Genomic DNA, 21,186 nt, shown 5'->3' on the forward strand with positions numbered 1-21,186 from the left:
GAATTCAGTTTGGAGAAGGAGTAAAGTTATTTTATATGTAAATATGGTGTAAGATCTATTCAACAAAAAAAAACAACAATTTACCAAAACCAATTATTGTTACCAGTGCTTGAGACAGAACATTTAAGACCAAATGAAAATAACTATAACTCTCAAAACCTGTGAAATTCATCTACATCTGATCTTCACCCTCTTCAAACAGTCACAGATAAATATTCTTCCTGTTTGAACCCAAACAACATTTGCAATTCATAACCAATTTTATTATATGCATTTTATTTGGAACGTTAGAGAGACCGGCATTATACATTGATATGTCTTAGTTATCAAATAATTTTTTTTTAAATAAAATGTGATTCTGCTAGTTACTCTTTTTGCCCTAAAACTTGCCATAACTTATGGTCATCTTAAAAATTGCTTGTGTTGTGGAATATACTAAAGAGATTTTTGGGTAAATGAAATTGTTTGAACTCCATAATTTGTTATTCTATAAAAACACCTTTCGGTTGCTAGAGCTAAATAACTTTGGCAGAAACAAGAAAATCTGTCTTCTTATTTATTAAAAGAAGCTCCAGCACTAAATACTATTGTTCCTTAAACAGCGGTTGGAAAGAAGCAATTACATCTTGATATTGTTATTTATCCTGAACTGCCAACATTTTTACGTGTGTATGGGTTCTATACATATGGACTCTCTTTTTTTCTCTTTGGTCACTCATGTACTTTTATGAGTAGTAGAAGTCTACTGTCTCCTGTATCTGTATTCAAACAGACCCTACAAATGGGTCTTATATGGTCGGTAGAGGTGGGCAGCCATATTTGATGTACATTTCCATATCCTGTTGCACTGGTCTAAAAAATTGTATTTCTTGGTTTCATTGGTTTGTAGTCTTCTTAGAAGTTGGGTCTTGATTTCTCCAGGAAATCAGCCATTCTTGAGGACTAGCTCCTAACCTTTTATAATAAAGTTATGGCTGGAATGGCTTTGTGTGCCAGTAGCCTTTCTTCTACCTGAAGGGGGAGCATTCTCCCTGAATACTGAGTGCCAAACATACATGACTTCCACATGTAATTGTGCAAATTTTTCTTACTTGTGATTACTAAATCCATAGTTATCTACACGCCTAGGGGCACATGTACTTATCCACAAACGCTCCGAGCATCTGATCGTATTTTGCACGACTTTTCCGTACCTTGTGCGACTTTATTGTACTTCTTGCGCAACAAAAATCGGAACGGTTTTGCCGCTGTTTACAATCGTTCGGTACGAAAATTTCGTAACTTTCGGATCGCCAATACGATTTTATTGTGACTAATACGATTTTTTCGTAAGCATTTTCGTGATATTTGCAATTTCAGAAATTTTCGTTTCCAATCCGAATTTTTCCCATTCGGGATTCAAACTCGTGATTTGATAAATCTGCCCCCTAGTGTTGGTGAACTCTGGCCAGTTGAACTGGGAGTGGGGACGGTCAGAATGGTTTTGGTGTTTGTGGCTGTGCAGCATATTTGCCTATATTATCTGGGAAAGGCCAGTTAGGTACAGTGTCCTGCAAATGCAAAGGCTCTTAAATGGGAACTAAAGTACTAAATTGCTCACATGCCAAGTTAATCCATCCTGCAATCTGTACATTATTGGCCAAAACTGAATGTGGATCCGAATGAGATCAGATTACTTTTCATTAATGTACTGGAATGTTGCTCAGCATTTTATTTCAATATGTAAACATCACATTTTTCACATGGAAGACCTGTTTAACAAACTTTCTGCTTTGTTCTCTGTAGATGGAAGTCAGTTAGCAGAGTACCATGTAGTAGATTGCTTCTGTAATGCCTACAAAGAAGGAAAATATGAAATGAAATGGTGGGATGTGTGTACCATTGGTAGTCTTTCTTTTCTGTGGCCACCAGGGGGAAACATAACCATTTTGCTTAATGCTGGCAAGGAAAGATAGCAGTCACTGGAACAAAACTTACAATCTAGAAACATATATTTTATTATGATGGTGCCTTCATTAAAATCCACAGCTACTAAGGGCTCTGGCACACGAGGGAGTTTAGTTGCCCGCGTCAAATCTCCCTTGTTGCGGGCAACTAAACTCCGCCATATGACATCCCCCAGATGGCATACGCAGAGGCGCGATTTGCGGAATTCACCGAAGTTGCCTTGAGAGGCAACTTCAGCGATCGTGCCACCGCATATGCCATCCCACCGGCGATTTACATTTTCGCCGGTGGGATGTCATATGGGGGAGTTTAGTTGCCCTCAACAAGGGACATTTGTCGCGAGCGACTAAATTCCCTTGTGTGCCAGAGCCCTTAAGCATCCATCTGATATTAATATGTTTAGGTTTTAAGTCTACAATAAAAGCTGCAATTAAAGTTACATAATGTATAAAGTTAGTTTGTGTAACTTATCCAGAAAATCACTGAGCTCGCTGCAAGCTAAACCATACACCCACATGCCCTGGCTTCTGCCAGCCTTAACTCTCGTTCTTTTTCTATGTTTTCTTCCTATCACTGTGTCATTCAGTTAATAGCAGTTTGTTCCCCCCTTTTTTATTCCAGAAGTCAAGAGACCCTTTATAGTACTGGGCCCTGTATAATTTTTATACATTTCAATGAACATCAATGGAGTTGACCAAACATATTGCCAAGTGAGCTGAATCATTATGTATAAAGTTGTATGACTCTAAACCACTGAACATCTAAAGGAGATAATTAAGATTTTCAATTTCTTCAGATTTGAATATGCAAATAAAGGTTCAGATTCAGTTTGGTATTTGGCCAAGTTTTTTAAATATTCCTTATTTATATTATGAGCTTGTTACATGAGTAACTCAATGGAGTTCATCAATGCATCTATTTGTTCTGTGTGTACAAAGAATGAATACTCTATAGCAGTGATCCCCAACCAGTGGTTCTTGAGCAACATGTTTCCCCCCAACCCCTTGGATGTTGCTCCCAGTGGCCTCAAAGTAGATGCTCATTTTTGAATTCCTGGCTTAGAGGCAAGTTTGCATAAAAACCAAAACTGCCAAACAGTCCACATAGGGGCTACCAAATAACCAATCACAGCCCTTATTTGGTATCCTCATGAACATTTTTCATGCTTGTGATGCTCCCCAACTCTTTTTATAATTGAGAGTGGCTCATGGGTAAAAAAGGTTGGGGATCCCTGCTCTATAAGGATCACTCTTTGATCTCCTGGACTATGTTTCAGGAGGTGTGTGTTTGGGGTTGTGATTTTAATTGGTGGCATGCCCAGGGTCTTTAACTTAGTAAAAAAATATTCCATGAAAGAGGCAAAGTGTCAGACCTGGGCTGGCAATCTGTGGGTTTTGACAAATGCCAGAGAGAGTAAGATGCCATAAGCAGTCACTACTTTTGGGTTGGTGGGGTGGGGGGGGACTGAGTAAGCTGCAACTATAAACACTTTGAAGCCATATAGAAGACATACAGAAAAGAAGGTCCAGCTTCAACATGCACTCTTCTTCTCTATGCACAAACTGACGTCTTCCTCCAACCACTGCTATATTAAACACTGGGCCAGATTCAGAGAGAAAAAGTTGTGTAACAGAGCTAGCATCACAGCCAGGAAGTAAAAAGCCTTTTGAAGATTTCCTCCCCTCACATTTAAACTACTTGCTGTTTGCATACTACAGCAGTAAGTTCTTTTTATTTCACCTAGCAATAACAATGCTTAAATATGTATCCCGGAAGAGAATATCTTTTCCAGGAAGTATAAATGGTCTACTGTAACTGCAGATCAGCCCATTTAATGACAACAAAATGTTAATATAAAACTCACAACACTGGAAATGAAAGAATAACCTTATCACTAAAGTGAATTGCCAAACTTTGTGTCATGTGGTCTGCTTTGGCTGAGGACACTTCTGCTCCAGATTTACTTGTCTATACAATAAATATGTTCCCATCTCTGAAACAGTAGTAGAAAAGAAGATAAATGCAGAGAGTAAGAAGGCAGCAGAAAAATGTGAAATTCAGAGAAAATGAGAGGGTATAAAATACAAAAGCCTCGCGAGTCTTTTTCGGCGATTTGCGCGAAATCGCCCCGCCGCGTCTGCCATCCCGCCGGCGACTTACATGTTCGCCGGTGGGATGGCAGAGGGAAGGCAACTCGGGGAGATTAGTCGCCCGCGAGCAGGGAGTTTTGCCGCGGGCGACTAATCTCCCCGTGTACCAGAGCCCTTACAGTCCACAAAGATTTTTCTTGAATTTACAAATTGGTTTATAATAATTCTTTAGGATGGAGAAGGAGACAGCAGCAAGAATTACTGAAGAGATTGGAAACCTGATGAAAGAAATTGAAACAAGGACAATACGAGAAGGTGAGGCTGCCTTCAGTGTTCTCTAGAACATATATACATATATATGTATATATATATATATATATATGTGTGTGTTCAGGAGAACACTAATTAATAGACTGAATATATAAATACACACACAACTTAGAGGGGCACACCAAACAATGTAGAAAACAGCTGCCTGGGTGCAAGAGAAATAGTAACAGATCTGGTTACTTGTGTGGCAGACCTGGGTATCACACAGTCTCTCATACACTCCGTGTCATTTGGTGGTTTTACCCCGGGTCATTTGTGACGCACATTTTATCCGTGTCTCCACAGCTCCTGTTTTCATCCTTTTTTCACTTTTCTGCCTTGTGCTTGTATATGAGGTGAAGGACAGGGATAATGGCGATGTCAGCATATGTAGGACAAGTCACACTGGCAAATCAAGTTGTTGGATGAAGTCGTTAATTTGATTATGGCACAAGTATATTGCATAGTTGACCAATCGAAAGTCTCATTGCTCCCCAACAAGACTGGTCTTGAACAGGCTTCCATCCTGGAAGTTCTGTATCATATGGTACTTTTACAATGCCAGTTTTGTGAAGCATTATACCTTGGCAATAAGGGCTAATTGTTCTGATTTACCTACTGTGCCTTTGGGCACATGTAAGCCCTGGGATTTCCCCGATGGTGCATGTGATCTTTTAGCACGGTAACTCCAAATAATAAGATGAGTGAAATAATATAAACCACTAAATGTGCCCTGAAGGACAGGTACTTAGGTCAGACCATAGAATCAGTTAACATGTGCTTACACAGTGAAAATAGCTTCTTGCAGCCCCAGGTGCACGCTGTTCCCACTGCCCGGGCAGATAAATACAAAAATGAAGAAAACAGCAGCACTCCGGTTGTTTTGAAAAATGTGAATCTTTACTTAAGTGCCAAAGACCATAATTACCAGTAGGGACCCTTGCACATACTAAGCAGAATAAAATAAATCAGTCTGGTGGATCTTGTTCGATGCCCCTTGGTCTGTCAGGAAATTATATGCTCTCCGTGCGCATTTTTTCCCATGTGCACACTTGGCTCTGTGTGACTGTAGCGATTGTCTTTGCTGACATTTAACTGGGTTCCCTTATACCTCTGTAGTATGGAATTATACATTTCCCTGCGGTTCTACTTGGCGGCAATAGGCCATGTATGCCCACTAATCTGTCTCTATGTACATATATGTGGGAAACTCATTAGTAAATGAGTAAATGCAAACATGGGTTCACAATTTTAGGCTCACAGAGACTTCTGGGAAATGTAGTATGGGCTCAGCACACAGGTTGCCATAGCAACAGAATGTTACTAAAAAGGAATTGTTTATTTTCTTGCTGTATTGTTTGTTAGTATGTCTGACTTTTGATAATAGCACAGTTCTTTATTATTCTTCATTATTCCTCATTATGTTTTGTTTTTGTTACCGTATATACTCGAGTATAAGCCGATCCGAATATAAGCCGAGGTACCTAATTTTACCTAAGAAAACTGGAAAAACCTATTGACTCGAGTATCAGCCTAGGGTGGGAAATGCAGCAGCTTCTGCTAAGTTTCAATAATCAAATAAATAACAGATAAATAAATAGATAACTTTAGGGAAAGAAAAATGCTACAGCAGCAGACAAAAGCAAGTTTGGGAACGCTAAGGAAGCTGCCATATTAATTATCAAGTACTTGGACCCCAGTGTACAAGTCCCACCACAGTACTACAATAGTAGTTACAAGGGCAAAATAATTCTTGATGCTGGACTTAATACACATTTAATTTTTGTAAATAACAAGTTATTGTAGCAATTACTTACTCTGGCTCGTTGTGCAGATGGATGTGCATACCTCCCTCCCTCCACTTGTGTTTGTGCATACATACCTTCCCCCTACCTCCCTCCCTCCCTCCACTTGTGTCTTGTGTGTCTTCATGTACTTGTGTAAGTAGGAGTAGTATTTGGTCAGACCAGGAACTCACCATAGACCGTATCCTTTTATCCCTTTTTTTTAACTGTCTCCTTAACCCTTTCACTGCCAGCCGATTTGTCCCAAAATTGAACATCTACTGCCAATCCCTTTTTAGACATTTTGCACTCATTACATTTGCTTCAGTTTCTTGACAAGAAAACCTACATGAAATAAAGCATGTTATATATCGTTTTTTCCGGAACGAATTGGGCTTGAACATTGTAATAAAATTTTGTACTTTTTCTGGAGATTTAACACATTTTTTGAGTGAAATATGTTTAAAAAAAAGTGAAATAAAGAAAAAAGTATTTATATTTTGTGGGTTTTTTTCCAAGAACGATTACATTAACTTACAAAAATGTTACTGTTTGTAAAAGCCCCGATTCTGCTGAATCCAAAAAAAACAAATATGTATTGGTAACCCACTTTTCTTGTTCAGAAGTCACACATTTTTAGAAACTGCACACCTCTATATTTTAAGTTGTGGTGTAGTTTTTGCTCTAAATGCAGCTCCTGTCATACAGATACCGTAAAAACAAATACCATATTTTTAATTTTTTTTTATTTTTTCTGAAACACTATCACAGTCACAAAGTCCAAAGTAAATTTGAGAATAAAACACCAATGCTATTCAGCAGCACTATTCTTGCTTTCCTGCATTCAGAATTGTAGACGCAGTTCTCTGTAGAAGTTTGCGGTTTGGCCTGAAATAAAGAAAAAAAAATCCAAAGTTAGATTTCTCCCCGAAATTGCAATAACAACGAAATAAAACCACTAAAATATCAATCTGCAACTTGTAAACACCCCCTTACCTGTGAAATACCCCCACAAACTATATGTTTTCTGGAAGTGCACACCTGTAGCTATTCAGCAACGCCATTCTTGCTTTCCTGCATGCAGAATTGTCGACACAGTTCTCCATAGAAGTTTGCGGTTTGGCCTGAAATAAAGAAAAAAAAAAAGATCCAAAGTTAGATTTCTCCCCAAAATTGCAATAACAACTAAAAAAACCTGCCTAATTTAGCCCCAAAATATATTCTATTTACCTTTATCTGTTTAGTTGAACATCTTTTGACTGTATAGTTTCATCTGTATTCCTGCGAATCTTCGGTTGATGCGGGGCGGTGGTAAAAGGGAGTCATTGCCCTCACCATGGGCTCCTCAAGAGCACTAACCGTGCTACTACTACACAATACAGTGCAGCAGCCTCTTCGACCAAGAACAACTTTCTGGCCATGTTGCCAACAAAATATTTTCAAAACTAATATAACACCCGAGTCCAAATGCTCCCAATCAGTCACACAAAAAATGGAGTAAATCACAATATGATCAGAAGCCAGAAAAATCTAACAGCTATGCAAACACAAACTACAGCAACACAGGCAAGGCAGAGACTAGAAAAAAAACAGATAAGATAAACAAATCTGGCAAAGAAACCCCCACCCCTCCCTTGAACTCTAGACCTCCCTAAAAAAAAATACAACCAAGGACAATGAAGAGCAAGAACAATCAGGAACAATCCGGAACAAGCAAAAAAAAAAGCAAAAGCCAGTAGACGAGCAGCAACACAAATAAAAATGCAATTAAAGTCACTAAATATACAAAAAAGTGATTATGAACTAATTACTATTGAAATCAAAGTAACACAAGCAAAGTTCTGTAAAATAACCAAGAACAATCAATAAGCAAGAACAGTAAATGAACAGCAACACAAATCTAAAAATGCAATGAAACCACTGACAAATGCAATAAAATGCAAGAAAAGAAATGCAAACTCAAGGTAACACAGTAATATAACTAATCAAAAGTACAACGCAGAACTGGAAACTCAGAAAATCACTAGAAAATCAAAGAAAAATGTGATTATGCCGTGTGACTTGCGTGACTTTATCATGGTTACTTCACCATGACCCTTTGTTAAATAAATGATAAAAAAAAAGAGAAAGCAAATATCTGCCTGTACACTAGTAAAACCTAAAATGTCACCCAGAAATACATATAGCCATAGCAACTGCCCTGAAAGGGTAGCTAATGAGGTGTCAGTAAAAAAAAACCTTGTGGCATCAGCAGGGGAGATGAAATCATCCGCAGGCAAGATGAAACATCATGATCATCACGCGCCACAAATTTTTAGGGGCCCAGTCTATCACTTAACACCTCAGTTGGCTATACATAACCTAACATAACATTTTAGGTAAGGAAACATCCAAACTAACCACAACATAGAATACATAAACCATAAGGCTATTATATTAATTTTGCACAAAGCGGGATGCCAATAATTATTATAGATTCAATCAGTGCACAACAATTTATTACCCTTTCAATAGTGCAGCTGAGTATGGTATATTTCAAAACATGGTTTGAAACATAACCTGGGGTTGCGAGGGCACTTAGGGCAGTAGTACCGTGTATCTCGTCTTATACCCCTTTTGCGGCACACTCTGCAAAATAAATTTTATTGCAAATGCAAGAAAATGCAAGAAAAGAAATGCAAAATCAAGTTAACACAAGTGATATAACTAATCAAAAGTACAACGCAGAACTGGAAACTCAGAAAATCACTAAAAAATCAAAGAAAAATGTGATTATGCCGTGTGACTTGCGTGACTTGTGTGACTTGCGTGACTTGCGTGACTTGTGTGACTTGCGTGACTTGATCATGGTTACTTCACCATGACCATTTGTTAAATAAATAATAAAAAAAAAGAAAGCAAATATCTGCCATTTGGCTATGGGATAGATTCCTCTCTATCTCTTTTTGCAGAGTCACTCATGGTTACTTCACCATGACCCTTTTGTCAAATAAATAATAAAAAAAAACTGAAAAAAAATTAAATAAAATGAGAAAGCAAATATCTGCCATTTGGCTATGAGATAGATTCCTCTCTATCTCCTTTTGCAGAGTCACTCATGGTTACTTCACCATGACCCTTTGTTAAATAAATAATGATTAAAAAAAATAAAATATAATAAGAAAGCAAATTTCTGCCATTTGGCTATGAGATAGATTCCTCTCTATCTCCTTTTGCAGAGTCACTCATGGTTACTTCACCATGACCCTTTGTTAAATAAATAATAAAAAAAAAGATTAAAAAAAATAAAATAAAATAAGAAAGCAAATATCTGCCATTTGGCTATGGGATAGATTCCTCTCTATCTCCTTTTGCAGAGTCACTCATGGTTACTTCACCATGACCCTTTGTTAAATAATTAATAAAAAAAAAGAAAGCAAATATCTGCCATTTGGCTATGGGATAGATTCCTCTCTATCTCCTTTTGCAGAGTCACTCATGGTTACTTCACCATGACCCTTTGTTAAATAAATAATATAAAAAAAAGATTAAAAAGTCACTCATGCTTTAGTAGTAGAAGGCCTTCTACTCTAATCTTGAGTTAAATAGCTCTTGCGATCATGAATCTGATATGGTGGGTAGCCATAGTGAATGGATATTTCTAAATCCCGCTGCCGCAGTTTAAAATATTGTTTTTTGCCCAGGGCGGTGTATTTGCATGCCTCCCTCCTCTCCTGCTGCATTTTTTTCTTTAGGTTGTCAATCTCCACTCTGGTCTGTATTGGCTCAGTCACTTTGATATTTGATTTTTTGCAGTTTGATGCTTCATCAAGAACAGAGGAGCCTGCCTCTTTCTTTCTTCTCTTCAGGCTCACTGTTTCTACACTGCTGCTGTTGTTATCTAGCTTGTGTTTTTGCTTTACCCACTGATCTTTCTTCAGCTCGATCTTACTCTGATCGTCTAGTAAAGCTCCTGAATAGGTTTTATTTGGCCCACTCACATTTGATTGTTCTTGAGTCTGGGCTTTTTGAATGGTGCAGTCTGCTGAGGAAAGATCCCCTGGATCAGGCATTATTGGATTTGTTAAAGCAGTTTTCTCAATAGCTGAACTGCCATCAGTAGCTGGAGTGTGGGTGCCAGGAAACTGACCAGTGATTTGGTTATTCCCGCCCATAGGCTGCATACCGACACTGGCTAAGGATGGATGCTGGAGTGTTTGGCTGTACCAGATATCCATTGCCCTAGCATATTGTGCTGCAGCGCTTGCCATGTGTGAATAGTAAGCATGGTTGTAAGCTTCCATGGTTTGTATACAATTATAAAATGCTCCATAATTTGCCTGCCTGTAGCAGTGTACAGGTAAGGGATGATATACCAGTGACATGCCTATTGGTTCTTGCCCTGGAAGCCAGTTATATCTTTGGTTCTCAGGTCTGTATATCCAGGGATAACTGTCTGCAGTACTGAACGTACTGGTCCATTGAGGACAAGCAGAATATGGATGCCAATTATCTGGAAATAATAAAGATCAGAGTTAAACATCTGCCTTAACCAATTGTAGCCATATAGCATGTGAACATCTACATTTCTATATTCATTCTCACTATTCCAAAAGGGGAAATGATAAGGATAAACATTGCCCAGGCTGTAGATGAACAAAGCAAATGCCCCTGGAGCCCAAAAATGGCATCTGTTGTGCCTTGTAATGTGACTGAGGCGCAAGGGGCAGTACAGTGAGCTTGAAGGGTTGAGCTTTTCTCTTGCTTTAGTGGACCTTAAAAAATGTATATATATTCAATAGAAGACTCTAAATAGTAAACCTACCTCCCATGATTTGATTGGGTTGCGCTATAGTACTGAAGAATGCCCTGGAAAGATTTCTCCTGTTGCTTCAAGAGATGTCTTCAGATACGACAGTTAAGTCCAACTGACACTTCTCAGGCATACCCTCAGTCTGGCTGGGTGATGTCACAGCGGCTGTGCATGTGACATTTGATGTCCCAAAGTAGCAACGACAAACTGTATGAAAGTTTCTCTTTGTTGTAAACAACTTCCAGCACACAACTTATTTCTGTTTTACTGTGTTTTGGTCCCCTTATACAACAGAGTAGAATGGATGCATTGCTCTAAATGTGCTATATTAATGGCCAGTCTGTCATATATTCTGCAGACCCTGAGTGTAATAGAGTTTGTTGGTGCTGTCAAAACAGTTGCTGCTTTTCTTAAAAGGACCACATTTACCTGTATACAACTTTTTAACATCAGTAAAATAAATACATTTTGGTATTACTTAATTCTAATAAAATGAATGTTACAAATCACTTTAAGCACTTGCAAAAGAAGATAGATACTCATAGTGAGCACTTATAAGAAATTAAAATATATATTAAAAAACAGTTAAGGAAAGATTGTGTGAAATCCATATTCCCAAGGCCAAGTGGAGTCAGTGTACCCAATAATAAATGAATCCGTCTAGCCCCTTTTTTGAGAAATTCTTTCAACATATCAATTCCACAGCGTAACTTTGCAACACCATTAACAGTCTGATTTCTTAATTGATCCACCCCATGATTTTTTCCCGCAAACTGACAGGCCATCTCGTATGGTGGATTGTTAATAGTCCAGGGATCTGGACATTTATTGTTGAACAATATAGGTATCACTTCTACGATACTTTTGTATTTGTTTGTTTTGTATTTTGTTATTATAGCTGAGTGCGGTGATTATTACTGAATCTCGGCCTGTGGCACTTTGTTCTGTGCATCGAGTGGTGTTGCTGCTGCCCTCTCTGGGCAGAGCAGTTGGACTGTTAATGCTGATGCTAAAGGTTCTGTTGGAGGGCTATTGCATATCCATTCTTATGTTTCTAAATGTCACATTATAACCAACTATTGGTGCCATACCCAGGTAATTCTTCTAACAATTGTATACTTGCTACCCAATTAATATCTCAAAAACCCAGAACAATCTGTTGCCATTTCTCTTATAAATCTCAGCCTTGTGTGACATATTTTGGTGGGCCAGAATATCCTAAGAGACCATCACAGAATCACCCAGACTAAAATGGAGAAAGCACTGGCTGAAATATGTTTGCCCATTTTATGGGGGCTCTGCTGCAACCAAGAATCTGATCCCACTGGAAAGAGACTGTTGACGAGTCTCTTGTCAGTGTGACAGTATGGTGTTTCGGTCTCGGGATGTGCCAGTTGCACAGCAGGTACGATAACATTGTTGATAGGTTATGCTGTCCGCATTGTTATCATATTGTCATAGCTGTGCCTGATAGTGTTGCCTTCACTTTAATTTACAGTGGCTTGCAAAAGTATTCGGCCCCCTTGAACTTTTCCACATTTTCTCACATTACAGCCACAAACCTGAATCAATTTTATTGGAATTCCACGTGAAAGACCAATACAAAGTGGTGTACACATGAGAAGTGGAAGGAAAATCATACATGATTCCAAACATTTTTTACAAATAAATAACTGCAAAGTGGGGTGTGCGTAATTATTCAGCCCCCTTTGGTCTGAGTGCAGTCAGTTGCCCATAGACATTGCCGGATGAGTGCTAATGACTAAATAGAGTGCACCTGTGTGTAATCTAATGTCAGTACAAATACAGCTGCTCTGTGACGGCCTCAGAGGTTGTCTAAGAGAATATTAGGAGCAACAACACCATGAAGTCCAAAGAACACACCAGACAGGTCAGGGATAAAGTTATTGAGAAATTTAAAGCAGGCTTAGGCTACAAAAAGATTTCCAAAGCCTTGAACATCCCACGGAGCACTGTTCAAGCGATCATTCAGAAATGGAAGGAGTATGGCGCAACTGTAAACCTACCAAGACAAAGCCGTCCACCTAAACTCACAGGCCGAACAAGGAGAGCGCTGATCAGAAATGCACCCAAGAGGCCCATGGTGACTCTGGATGAGCTGCAGAGATCTACAGCTCAGGTGGGGGAATCTGTCCATAGGACAACTATTAGTTGTGCACTGCACAAAGTTGGCCTTTATGGAAGAGTGGCAAGAAGAAAGCCATTGTTAACAGAAAACCATAAGAAGTCCCGTTTGCAGTTTGCCACAAGCCATGTGGGGGACACAGCAAACATGGGGAAGAAGCTGCTCTGGTCCAAAATGGAACTTTTTGGCCAAAATGCAAAACGCTATGTGTGGCGGAAAACTAACACTGCACATCACTCTGAACACACCATCCCCACTGTCACATAAGGGGGGGCAGCATCATGCTCTGGGGGTGCTTCTCTTCAGCAGGGACAGGGAAGCTGGTCAGAGTTGATGGGAAGATGGATGGAGCCAAATACAGGGCAATCTTGGAAGAAAACCTCTTGGAGTCTGCAAAAGACTTGAGACTGGGGCGGAGGTTCACCTTCCAGCAGGACAACGACCCTAAACATAAAGCCAGGGCAACAATGGAATGGTTTAAAACAAAACATATCCATGTGTTAGAATGGCCCAGTCAAAGTCCAGATCTAAATCCAATGGAGAATCTGTGGCAAGATCTGAAAACTGCTGTTCCCAAAGGCTGTCCATCTAATCTGACTGAGCTGGAGCTGTTTTGCAAAGAAGAATGGGCAAGGATTTCAGTCTCTAGATGTGCAAAGCTGGTAGAGACATACCCTAAAAGACTGGCAGCTGGAATTGCAGCAAGAGGTGGTTCTACAAAGTATTGACTCAGGGGGCTGAATAATTACGCACACCCCACTTTGCAGTTATTTATTTGTAAAAAATGTTTGGAATCATGTATGATTTTCGTTCCACTTCTCACGTGTACACCACTTTGTATTGGTCTTTCACCTGGAATTCCAATAAAATTGATTCATGTTTGTGGCTGTAATGTGACAAAATGTGGAAAAGTTCAAGGGGGCCGAATACTTTTGCAAGCCACTGTAAGTAATGGGATGTTGTGGCTTTAGAACATGCTGTTTATAAGGTTTGTTAATGAATGAACTTTGTTATTAAAAATTTAAAAAATAACAATAAAACCATCTTCTCTTTAGTGTTATACATTTAAGAGGCTGAAGGGCTACGCTTTTTCTGACAGTATTAGAACTAGGCCTCTGTTCTGTTTCAGGCAGCCGCTTCAGCTGGTGATGGGTACCGTGGCACAACCTCCCCTCATACTCCAAATGAAAAGTTTCATGGCGTTACTGTGTACAAAGCACTTAAGGTTTGTTTTGAACTGCTTGTGTTTTCTCAGCTACGCAAAATGTGTTACATAACAGAAAGAAAGAGTGGCTGTATGACTTGTGGCTTGTATCCTAGGGCAAGAATAGAGAAAACAGAGCTAGTAATGTGTAACAGAGGAAAATGAATAAGGTGCAGACAGAGTTTTTTGCCAGTTAGTAAGATAGGTTGTATTTTGCACAATCATGGCCTGTATGGTACTTCATGGTAGTCCATTAAAATGGGCTGCTGGTTGATGAACTTGACCAGACACTGTAGGGGATGCTTCTATGGAACAATCAGGGGGTTAGTAGTTTCCTGTATGCAGAAAATGAGAGGTAGGTAGGCCAGTCGAGGGTTCCCATACACGGGCAGATAAGCTGCCAAACGGTCTGAAGTGCTTGAATCGCAACTAAAATCTGCCCGTGTATGGCCACCTTTACATGTGGTGTATGCATTTCCAGTTGAATGTGTCTCTGTGCTAACCCCCAGCCACACCTCTAAACATTAACGTTAGATATCTTGCATGTTATAAGTCAAAAATCTTTATTTGAATTTAAAAGTGGACTTCTGCATGATCCTGTGTCAGTTGTATTGGTCAATAAGCACAGATATCCATTAGTCAAATCTTTATTGTGTTGTTTTCAGCTGGGGCAAGAGGGAAAGGTCCCTTTAAGCAGCGCACTCTTATACTATAATGTTACCGATAAAGTAAGAAGAGTGGTAGAGTCATACTTTCGACTGGACAGCCCACTCTACTTCTCATACTCCCACCTCGTCTGCCGAACTGCTGTTGAAGGTAAAATAAAACTATTCACCTTTATTCCTTTGTTGGTATGGTGACAGTGTTTTATTAAATTTGCTTTTTATTTAGGTCAGAATGTTAAGAAACCAACATTTAGTTACATACTGTCTATCTGTCTTAATATCATATGAAGATGAGCATCCATTTAAAATTTTTTATAATTTTGCAAGTCAACATTTGTGTTTCAACATTTGTGTTTCTCAAGACATATTGCCAATAATAATGCTTGCTAACAACTACACAATTTAAAACTTGACCCAAGATTGGGTTTGAAGGCCCAGACTCCAAGTTTAACCCTTTCAGTCCTCTCCCTTAAAGGCAAGGTAAATTTAAACCTACACCCTGAAGCCAAACATTTCTTAAATACATCATCCTACAACATGTTGGTACATTGCAATTGATCACATCCCTAGTACCAAGATATGGGAGTGACAGATCACATCTATTACTGCAATATCAGACCTTCTGGATAAAGAAGCAACTGTTTCAACTAAGGGTTAATGAATTGGTGGTTATGGTTATGTATTCATTATTATATGAATATGTATGTATACTTTGGAGTAATGTTGTACTGATGGTTGTGTGGCTTAATGCTCCATATGACCTATCTGGTCCGCTTTCAGGGTGTAGGTTTGAATTTACCTTGCCTTTAAGGGAGTGAACTGGACCTTGGGCCTTGAAACCTAATTTTGGTTAAGATGGGTGTGGTTTTACTGGGTTTTAAATTGTAAATTTGTTAGTAAGCATTGTTACTGCCAATATGTCTTGAGGTGTAAAAAATTACTGAAACATTGACTTTATTATGAATTAATAAAAGACTTTTTAATGGGGCGTGCACCTTCCTTCAATATTTATCTATGATACACAACTTTGGTGCAGCACCTGAAATTTAAATGTTTACGATTCTTCTGGAGGTAAGTGCGGGCTGCTTGAAATTGTATCTACAGTTTGGTCATTTCCCTATGAGACCAAACTGTAAATTGTAAATGCTATATCCGTGCTATTTATAACTGAAAGGGACCAGTGTTGCCATCCCTCTCCTGCCACTGCTGCTCTCATCCATGGGTGCTCGGATCCATCACAGCTGGAAACAGGAACCGAACATACCCTGTAAAGAGGAAGGGGCTGGAGAGACAGCTGGAGGGAGTGAGCAGCAGGACAGGAGAGTGGGCTGAATGGTAAGGTGGGCGCCGGCAAAAGAGTAGCTGACAGAAAGGTGGGAGTAAGTCAAGCTAAAAAGATAAGCAGAAGGAGCAGTGGTGGAGGAGATGGAGGGTAAAGAAATGGACACAAAATGAATGGACGGGAGGGAAGGAACAGTTGTGTGTATCCAGTGTCGGACTGGCCCACCAGGATACCAGGAAAACTCCCGGTGGGCCCAGGTGTCAATGGGCCCTCTTGCTTCTAACTATTTAGCCTATTTCATGGTCATTCCCTATTTTAGTATGGGACAAGAAAACTTTGATAGATGGAAGAATAGAGTATAGTATGTAAAGAAAAGAGACTAGGATAATAAAGGGTCTGAGGGAGGAGAGGAGGAATTAAAGTTTTGAGAGTGGGCCCATGGTCCAGGGTTTCCTGGTGGGCCCCTGCCATCTCAGTCCGACACTGTGTGTATCCACTTATGAGCATAAATGTTTAGTCAGGCAGTGTTACAGGGGTTTCCTTGAGTGGATTTTAGAAATATTGGAGGCTTCAGGCTGCAAGGAATGGAGAATTCATATAACCCAACAATTTCCATTACTGAAATATTTTTGTTTTGTGTTACAGAGAAACAGGAGGGAAGAAAGGATTTAAGTCATCCTGTGCATGTTGACAATTGCATTCTAAATGCAGAAGCAAATATGTGTATAAAGGAACATCCAGCTTATACTTTCCGTGATTACAGGTACATGTGGGATATGACCATACACCCATTACCTTGCCATACGCAATAACACGGAATGCCAGTTCTGAATGTCCTTTTTCAGCTGATAGGGGGGAGTTGTGTTCCCACTGCAAATATTTTCAATAAAAGCAGGGGGTTCAGGAAGGGTTGGACCAAACATTTCAAACAGAGCAGAGGCATGCTGGTAGCTTTACAGGAGTTCTAGAAAATGGCATCAAGAAGCAGATTAAAGTGGATAATTAGTACTTGTTTCTTGAAATTTTTACAGAATTAGTAATAGGTTTATATGGAAAAGTTGTTTCCTGTTAACTCTAGAAGATAAAAAATAGGGCTTGCATAATTAGGCTATAGATCCCTTTTAAAACCTACTTTTTTCCTACCTATGCATTTTCAGATTTAAAAATATTTATAAACGTTTTTCTTTTTGTCATAGTGTCACTGTGTGCAGATCTAAATTTCTGCATAAAATTCAATATAATAGCTGGGTAGGCACAATGTATATATTTTGCTTGTACTGTGTCGAAGATCAGACCATACACTGGCAGCCCATTTACTAACTGCGCGTGCAAGTCATAACATGGATTCACCATCATATTTTCCTTTTCTTATAGCGCCATACTATATCTAAATGGGGATTTTGAAGGAGGAAATTTTATTTTTACAGAACTTGATGCAAAGACAATAACTGTAAGTATTTTGCTCCTCCCTGTTTAATGCAGATATTGGTTCTGTTCACTAAACCCTGCCCTTTTTTGTTTCTTATTAATCCATAGTCCTTCAAACCACTGCCAAGGCAAGCAGTATCTGTGAGCTGGCCAGCTGGTCTGTGCGCTTAACTATCACACTGGGCTGGCAGGTTGTTTTAGAGTTATTGTGGCCACACAAAAGCCAATAAAAATGGTCTTTCCAATGGAGTCCACAGTCCACAGTTTATTGGCCAATATATGTGGACCTCCCAGTTGTTTTGATCCTGGTGGGGAAAATTTTAATCTTGGACCCAAGGAAAGGCCATGGCTCACATGGATGAGGTTATGGCTTGATCGGAAATAACTGGGTGTTTCTTGGGCAGATTAGGGGAATACCCTGTATTGACCCTTTTTTAATTTTCAAAGCATGGGAGGAATGCTGTCCTTTTAAAGGATTTAGATATTTACAAGTATACATTTTACCTGCACCCAGACATGTTGTGGTTTTTTTGGTGTGTGCTCCTCCATGCTCCACAAGTCTATAGATTTAGATTTTATTTAAGATTTAATCAGTTTGGCATGGGTATAGATTTGAATGCCTTCTATTTTTTCTTTTAAATGTGGATTTTATTCAATCAGACCTATATGCTGTTTCTAGGCTGAAGTGAGACCACAGTGCGGGCGAATGGTGGGATTCTCATCTGGAGAAGAAAATCCTCACGGAGTAAATGCCGTCACTAAAGGCCAGCGGTGCGCTGTTGCCTTATGGTTCACTCTAGATCCCCGTCATAACGAGAGGGTAAATTAATAGCAGGATTATGCTGCTTTGTTTGTTTTAGGCATTATAGCACAAAGGTGCTATTTTAATTATGCACATTATATATAATTATGACAGTGAGTAACCTCATCCCAAGTTACAAATGATACACTGCCCTTCAAGTACCTGATTTAAAGTTAACTAACATTTCTACTGAGTACATTCACAGACGTTGTGCAAGTGATACACTATTACATTATATACAGAAGAAGGAAAAACAGTATTATTAGCATGGGCTAAATTTGTATTTTGTGTTTAAGCCCAAACCCAATACTTGTCTGGGTTACACAGCTGAGTATTATGCAAATCACTCTGGAACATTTAAACTGCATTATTCTAGTGGTGCCCACACTGTGAATACTTGGTAGGCCATTCTGTAGGTAGCCATATTGTGTTTGCACCTCTTGCAGATAAAACATATTTGTCACATTAACCCTGGTCCCTGTCATACACACACAGCCTGCAGTGGGTCGGATACCAGCAGGTTACCCACAGAAAAGCGGGTAACCTGCTTGTGGCTACAAATTAATTTATAAAGTAAACAATGCAAGTTACAAACATGAAGTACCACTAGTTTCAAGTCTCAAATCATGATACTAAACTAAAAACTATGACACAACCTGTGTGCCACAAAGTGTAAAACTCAGTGAAGGGGCTCAATCAAACAGTGATGTAGGTTTCACCAGGCCCACTTCAATAAGCACCATGTAAAACTAAAAAAAAACCACTGGAGAGCCAAATGCCTTCTATGTTGTTTATTGGTTTAGAAATGCATAACACATGCGCATTTGGCTCTCTAGTGGATTTTTTATTTTTACATAAACTAAAAACTAGCAGTGCAAATTTATAATTATTAGACATGGTACCGGATGCCTAGATATATGGCACTGCTTGTTATCAACTCTATAAAGAAACCTCATTCTCAGGGTATTGGTACTTGGATCTAAAAAATAACAAAAGTGGTATAAAGGTGATACCTTTATTGGCTAACTAAGATAACCATAGCAAGCTTTCAGAACATTTTAGTTCCTTTTGCAAGCTGATTACGGTACATCACCTTTTCCTGTATCTACTTGGATCTGTGATCCCATTGAAAGCTCAGTGACCAAAAAACTTGAAATGCTAGGATTTGGCCCTCTAGAAATGAATGAGTGTCTAAGCAGTAATCTACTGAAACAAAAGTGCACTGGAAGGGAGCAGGCAACTATCATTCAACTGTGTTGGAGGACCAGTTCTGAAAATGTTCCCCTCTGTCCCTCCCAAGCTTGGGAATGCCTGGTGTACCATAATGTTACAAGGCACTGAAAGCTTCCCCTCTGCCTTCTTCATTTTTATAGTGCAGCTCCTGAAACACACACACCACTGACAGGCAAAAATCAACCAAAAGATTTGGCAGTTTTGTTTCTTATGTTGTTTTTGTTGTTATTTTAGGAAAGAGTTCAAGCTGATGACTTGATAAAAATGCTCCTTAGTCCAGAGGCAGATCTGTCCCAGGAGGAGGCACAACAAACAGCAGAACCACTTTCTCTAGGGGAAGCCAATCTGAGACAGTCTGGCTCAGAATCACCATCAGATACTACAGATTCAGTTGCTGCAGAAAGCACAGACTCTTCTATAGAACACGTGCGCGGACCACCTGTGGACTCCAAACCCAAGACAGAATTATAACATTAATGTGGGACTTTTGGTTGTGCCTCGGAGACTGCTCTGAACCAGGGAGATAACATTTCCAAAAAAAGTTTAATGAAAAACCAAAGCATGACGTTAATGTTTTTCATATTGTTTTTAATCATTCCTGGAAGAAAAGCACAACAGCAGAGACGACTCATGAGTCATGAATGTTGCATGTACAAATTTATAAAGAGTTTTCAATTCCAAGAGGCAGTTCGTGCTAGAACCTAACAGTGTGCATTCTGGCTTGCAACTTGCATCTTTTTCTTTTTTTACAGGAGGAAGTTTTTCTGTTTTAAACCAGGCCCTGCAGTCCCATGCAATAAGTGGATACCAAGGGGAAATATCTAGTTTGCTTGTTGTTTCCACTTGTTTACAAGAATGGGTGACAGTTATGATGGAATACCTAATTTTTTGCCTTGATCCTTTCATGGAAAATAGATACTGAACTTTTAATATCGAACATTAGAAAAAATGACCAATTGGGCTCAAAATATTTTTAAATGAATTTTGAAGGCAGAATTTCTTTGTGTCCTGATGTTTTTGTTGCAGAGATATTCAGTCAACTGTATTTTCAGTGAACAGTGTAATAATCTAGGACCCACACTGGTTGTGTATTTATTTGGAGCCGGTCTTGCAGAATAGCCTGTGTTTGCAAAACAACCAAGTGTGAGTTTTTCATGTTACACTGTTCCACATGGTTTGTATGTTTATGTGGTTGCGGAATGATTGAGAGAAATTGGTCAATGTGCTATTTTATGACTTGAAACTGTGGCTCATATAAATAAAAACTGGCAATGTTTGGGATATAGAGGATGTCTTCTACACTTGGCTGCTATTATTTACAGTGATTTTTTTTCTATGCAGGCTAATTGTTTCTTCCAGGATGTGACACCCTTGCAGGAGGGGGGGATCTGCGACAGATGAGATTCAATGATGATAAATATAAGTTCTTATGTTTCAGATTTAAAATATGCAAGCCACCTACATTTTTAATGGGACTATGTTTGGACAGTAACTGTTTATAAAC

The 21,186-nt window shown here is 39.1% G+C and overlaps 1 protein-coding gene across 1 annotated transcript in view; it reads left to right on the plus strand.

The window, feature by feature from the left end:
* The window catches only part of LOC101734514 (prolyl 3-hydroxylase 1-like), a 46,998-nt gene extending 26,035 nt beyond the window's left edge, over positions 1 to 20,963 (plus strand). The window contains exons 14-22 of the mRNA XM_031906511.1: positions 4,270 to 4,352; positions 10,726 to 10,838; positions 11,821 to 11,937; positions 14,198 to 14,293; positions 14,938 to 15,088; positions 16,865 to 16,982; positions 17,594 to 17,669; positions 18,327 to 18,467; positions 19,917 to 20,963. Of these exons, the coding sequence (XP_031762371.1) occupies positions 4,270 to 4,352; positions 10,726 to 10,838; positions 11,821 to 11,937; positions 14,198 to 14,293; positions 14,938 to 15,088; positions 16,865 to 16,982; positions 17,594 to 17,669; positions 18,327 to 18,467; positions 19,917 to 20,153 (1,132 nt within the window). The 3' untranslated portion in view covers positions 20,154 to 20,963. The remainder of the gene's footprint in view (positions 1 to 4,269; positions 4,353 to 10,725; positions 10,839 to 11,820; positions 11,938 to 14,197; positions 14,294 to 14,937; positions 15,089 to 16,864; positions 16,983 to 17,593; positions 17,670 to 18,326; positions 18,468 to 19,916) is intronic.
* Positions 20,964 to 21,186: the final 223 nt, after the last annotated feature.

This window comes from Xenopus tropicalis, chromosome 7 (genome assembly GCF_000004195.4).
Source record: "Xenopus tropicalis strain Nigerian chromosome 7, UCB_Xtro_10.0, whole genome shotgun sequence".
In the NCBI taxonomy this organism is placed as follows: Eukaryota; Metazoa; Chordata; class Amphibia; order Anura; family Pipidae; genus Xenopus; species Xenopus tropicalis.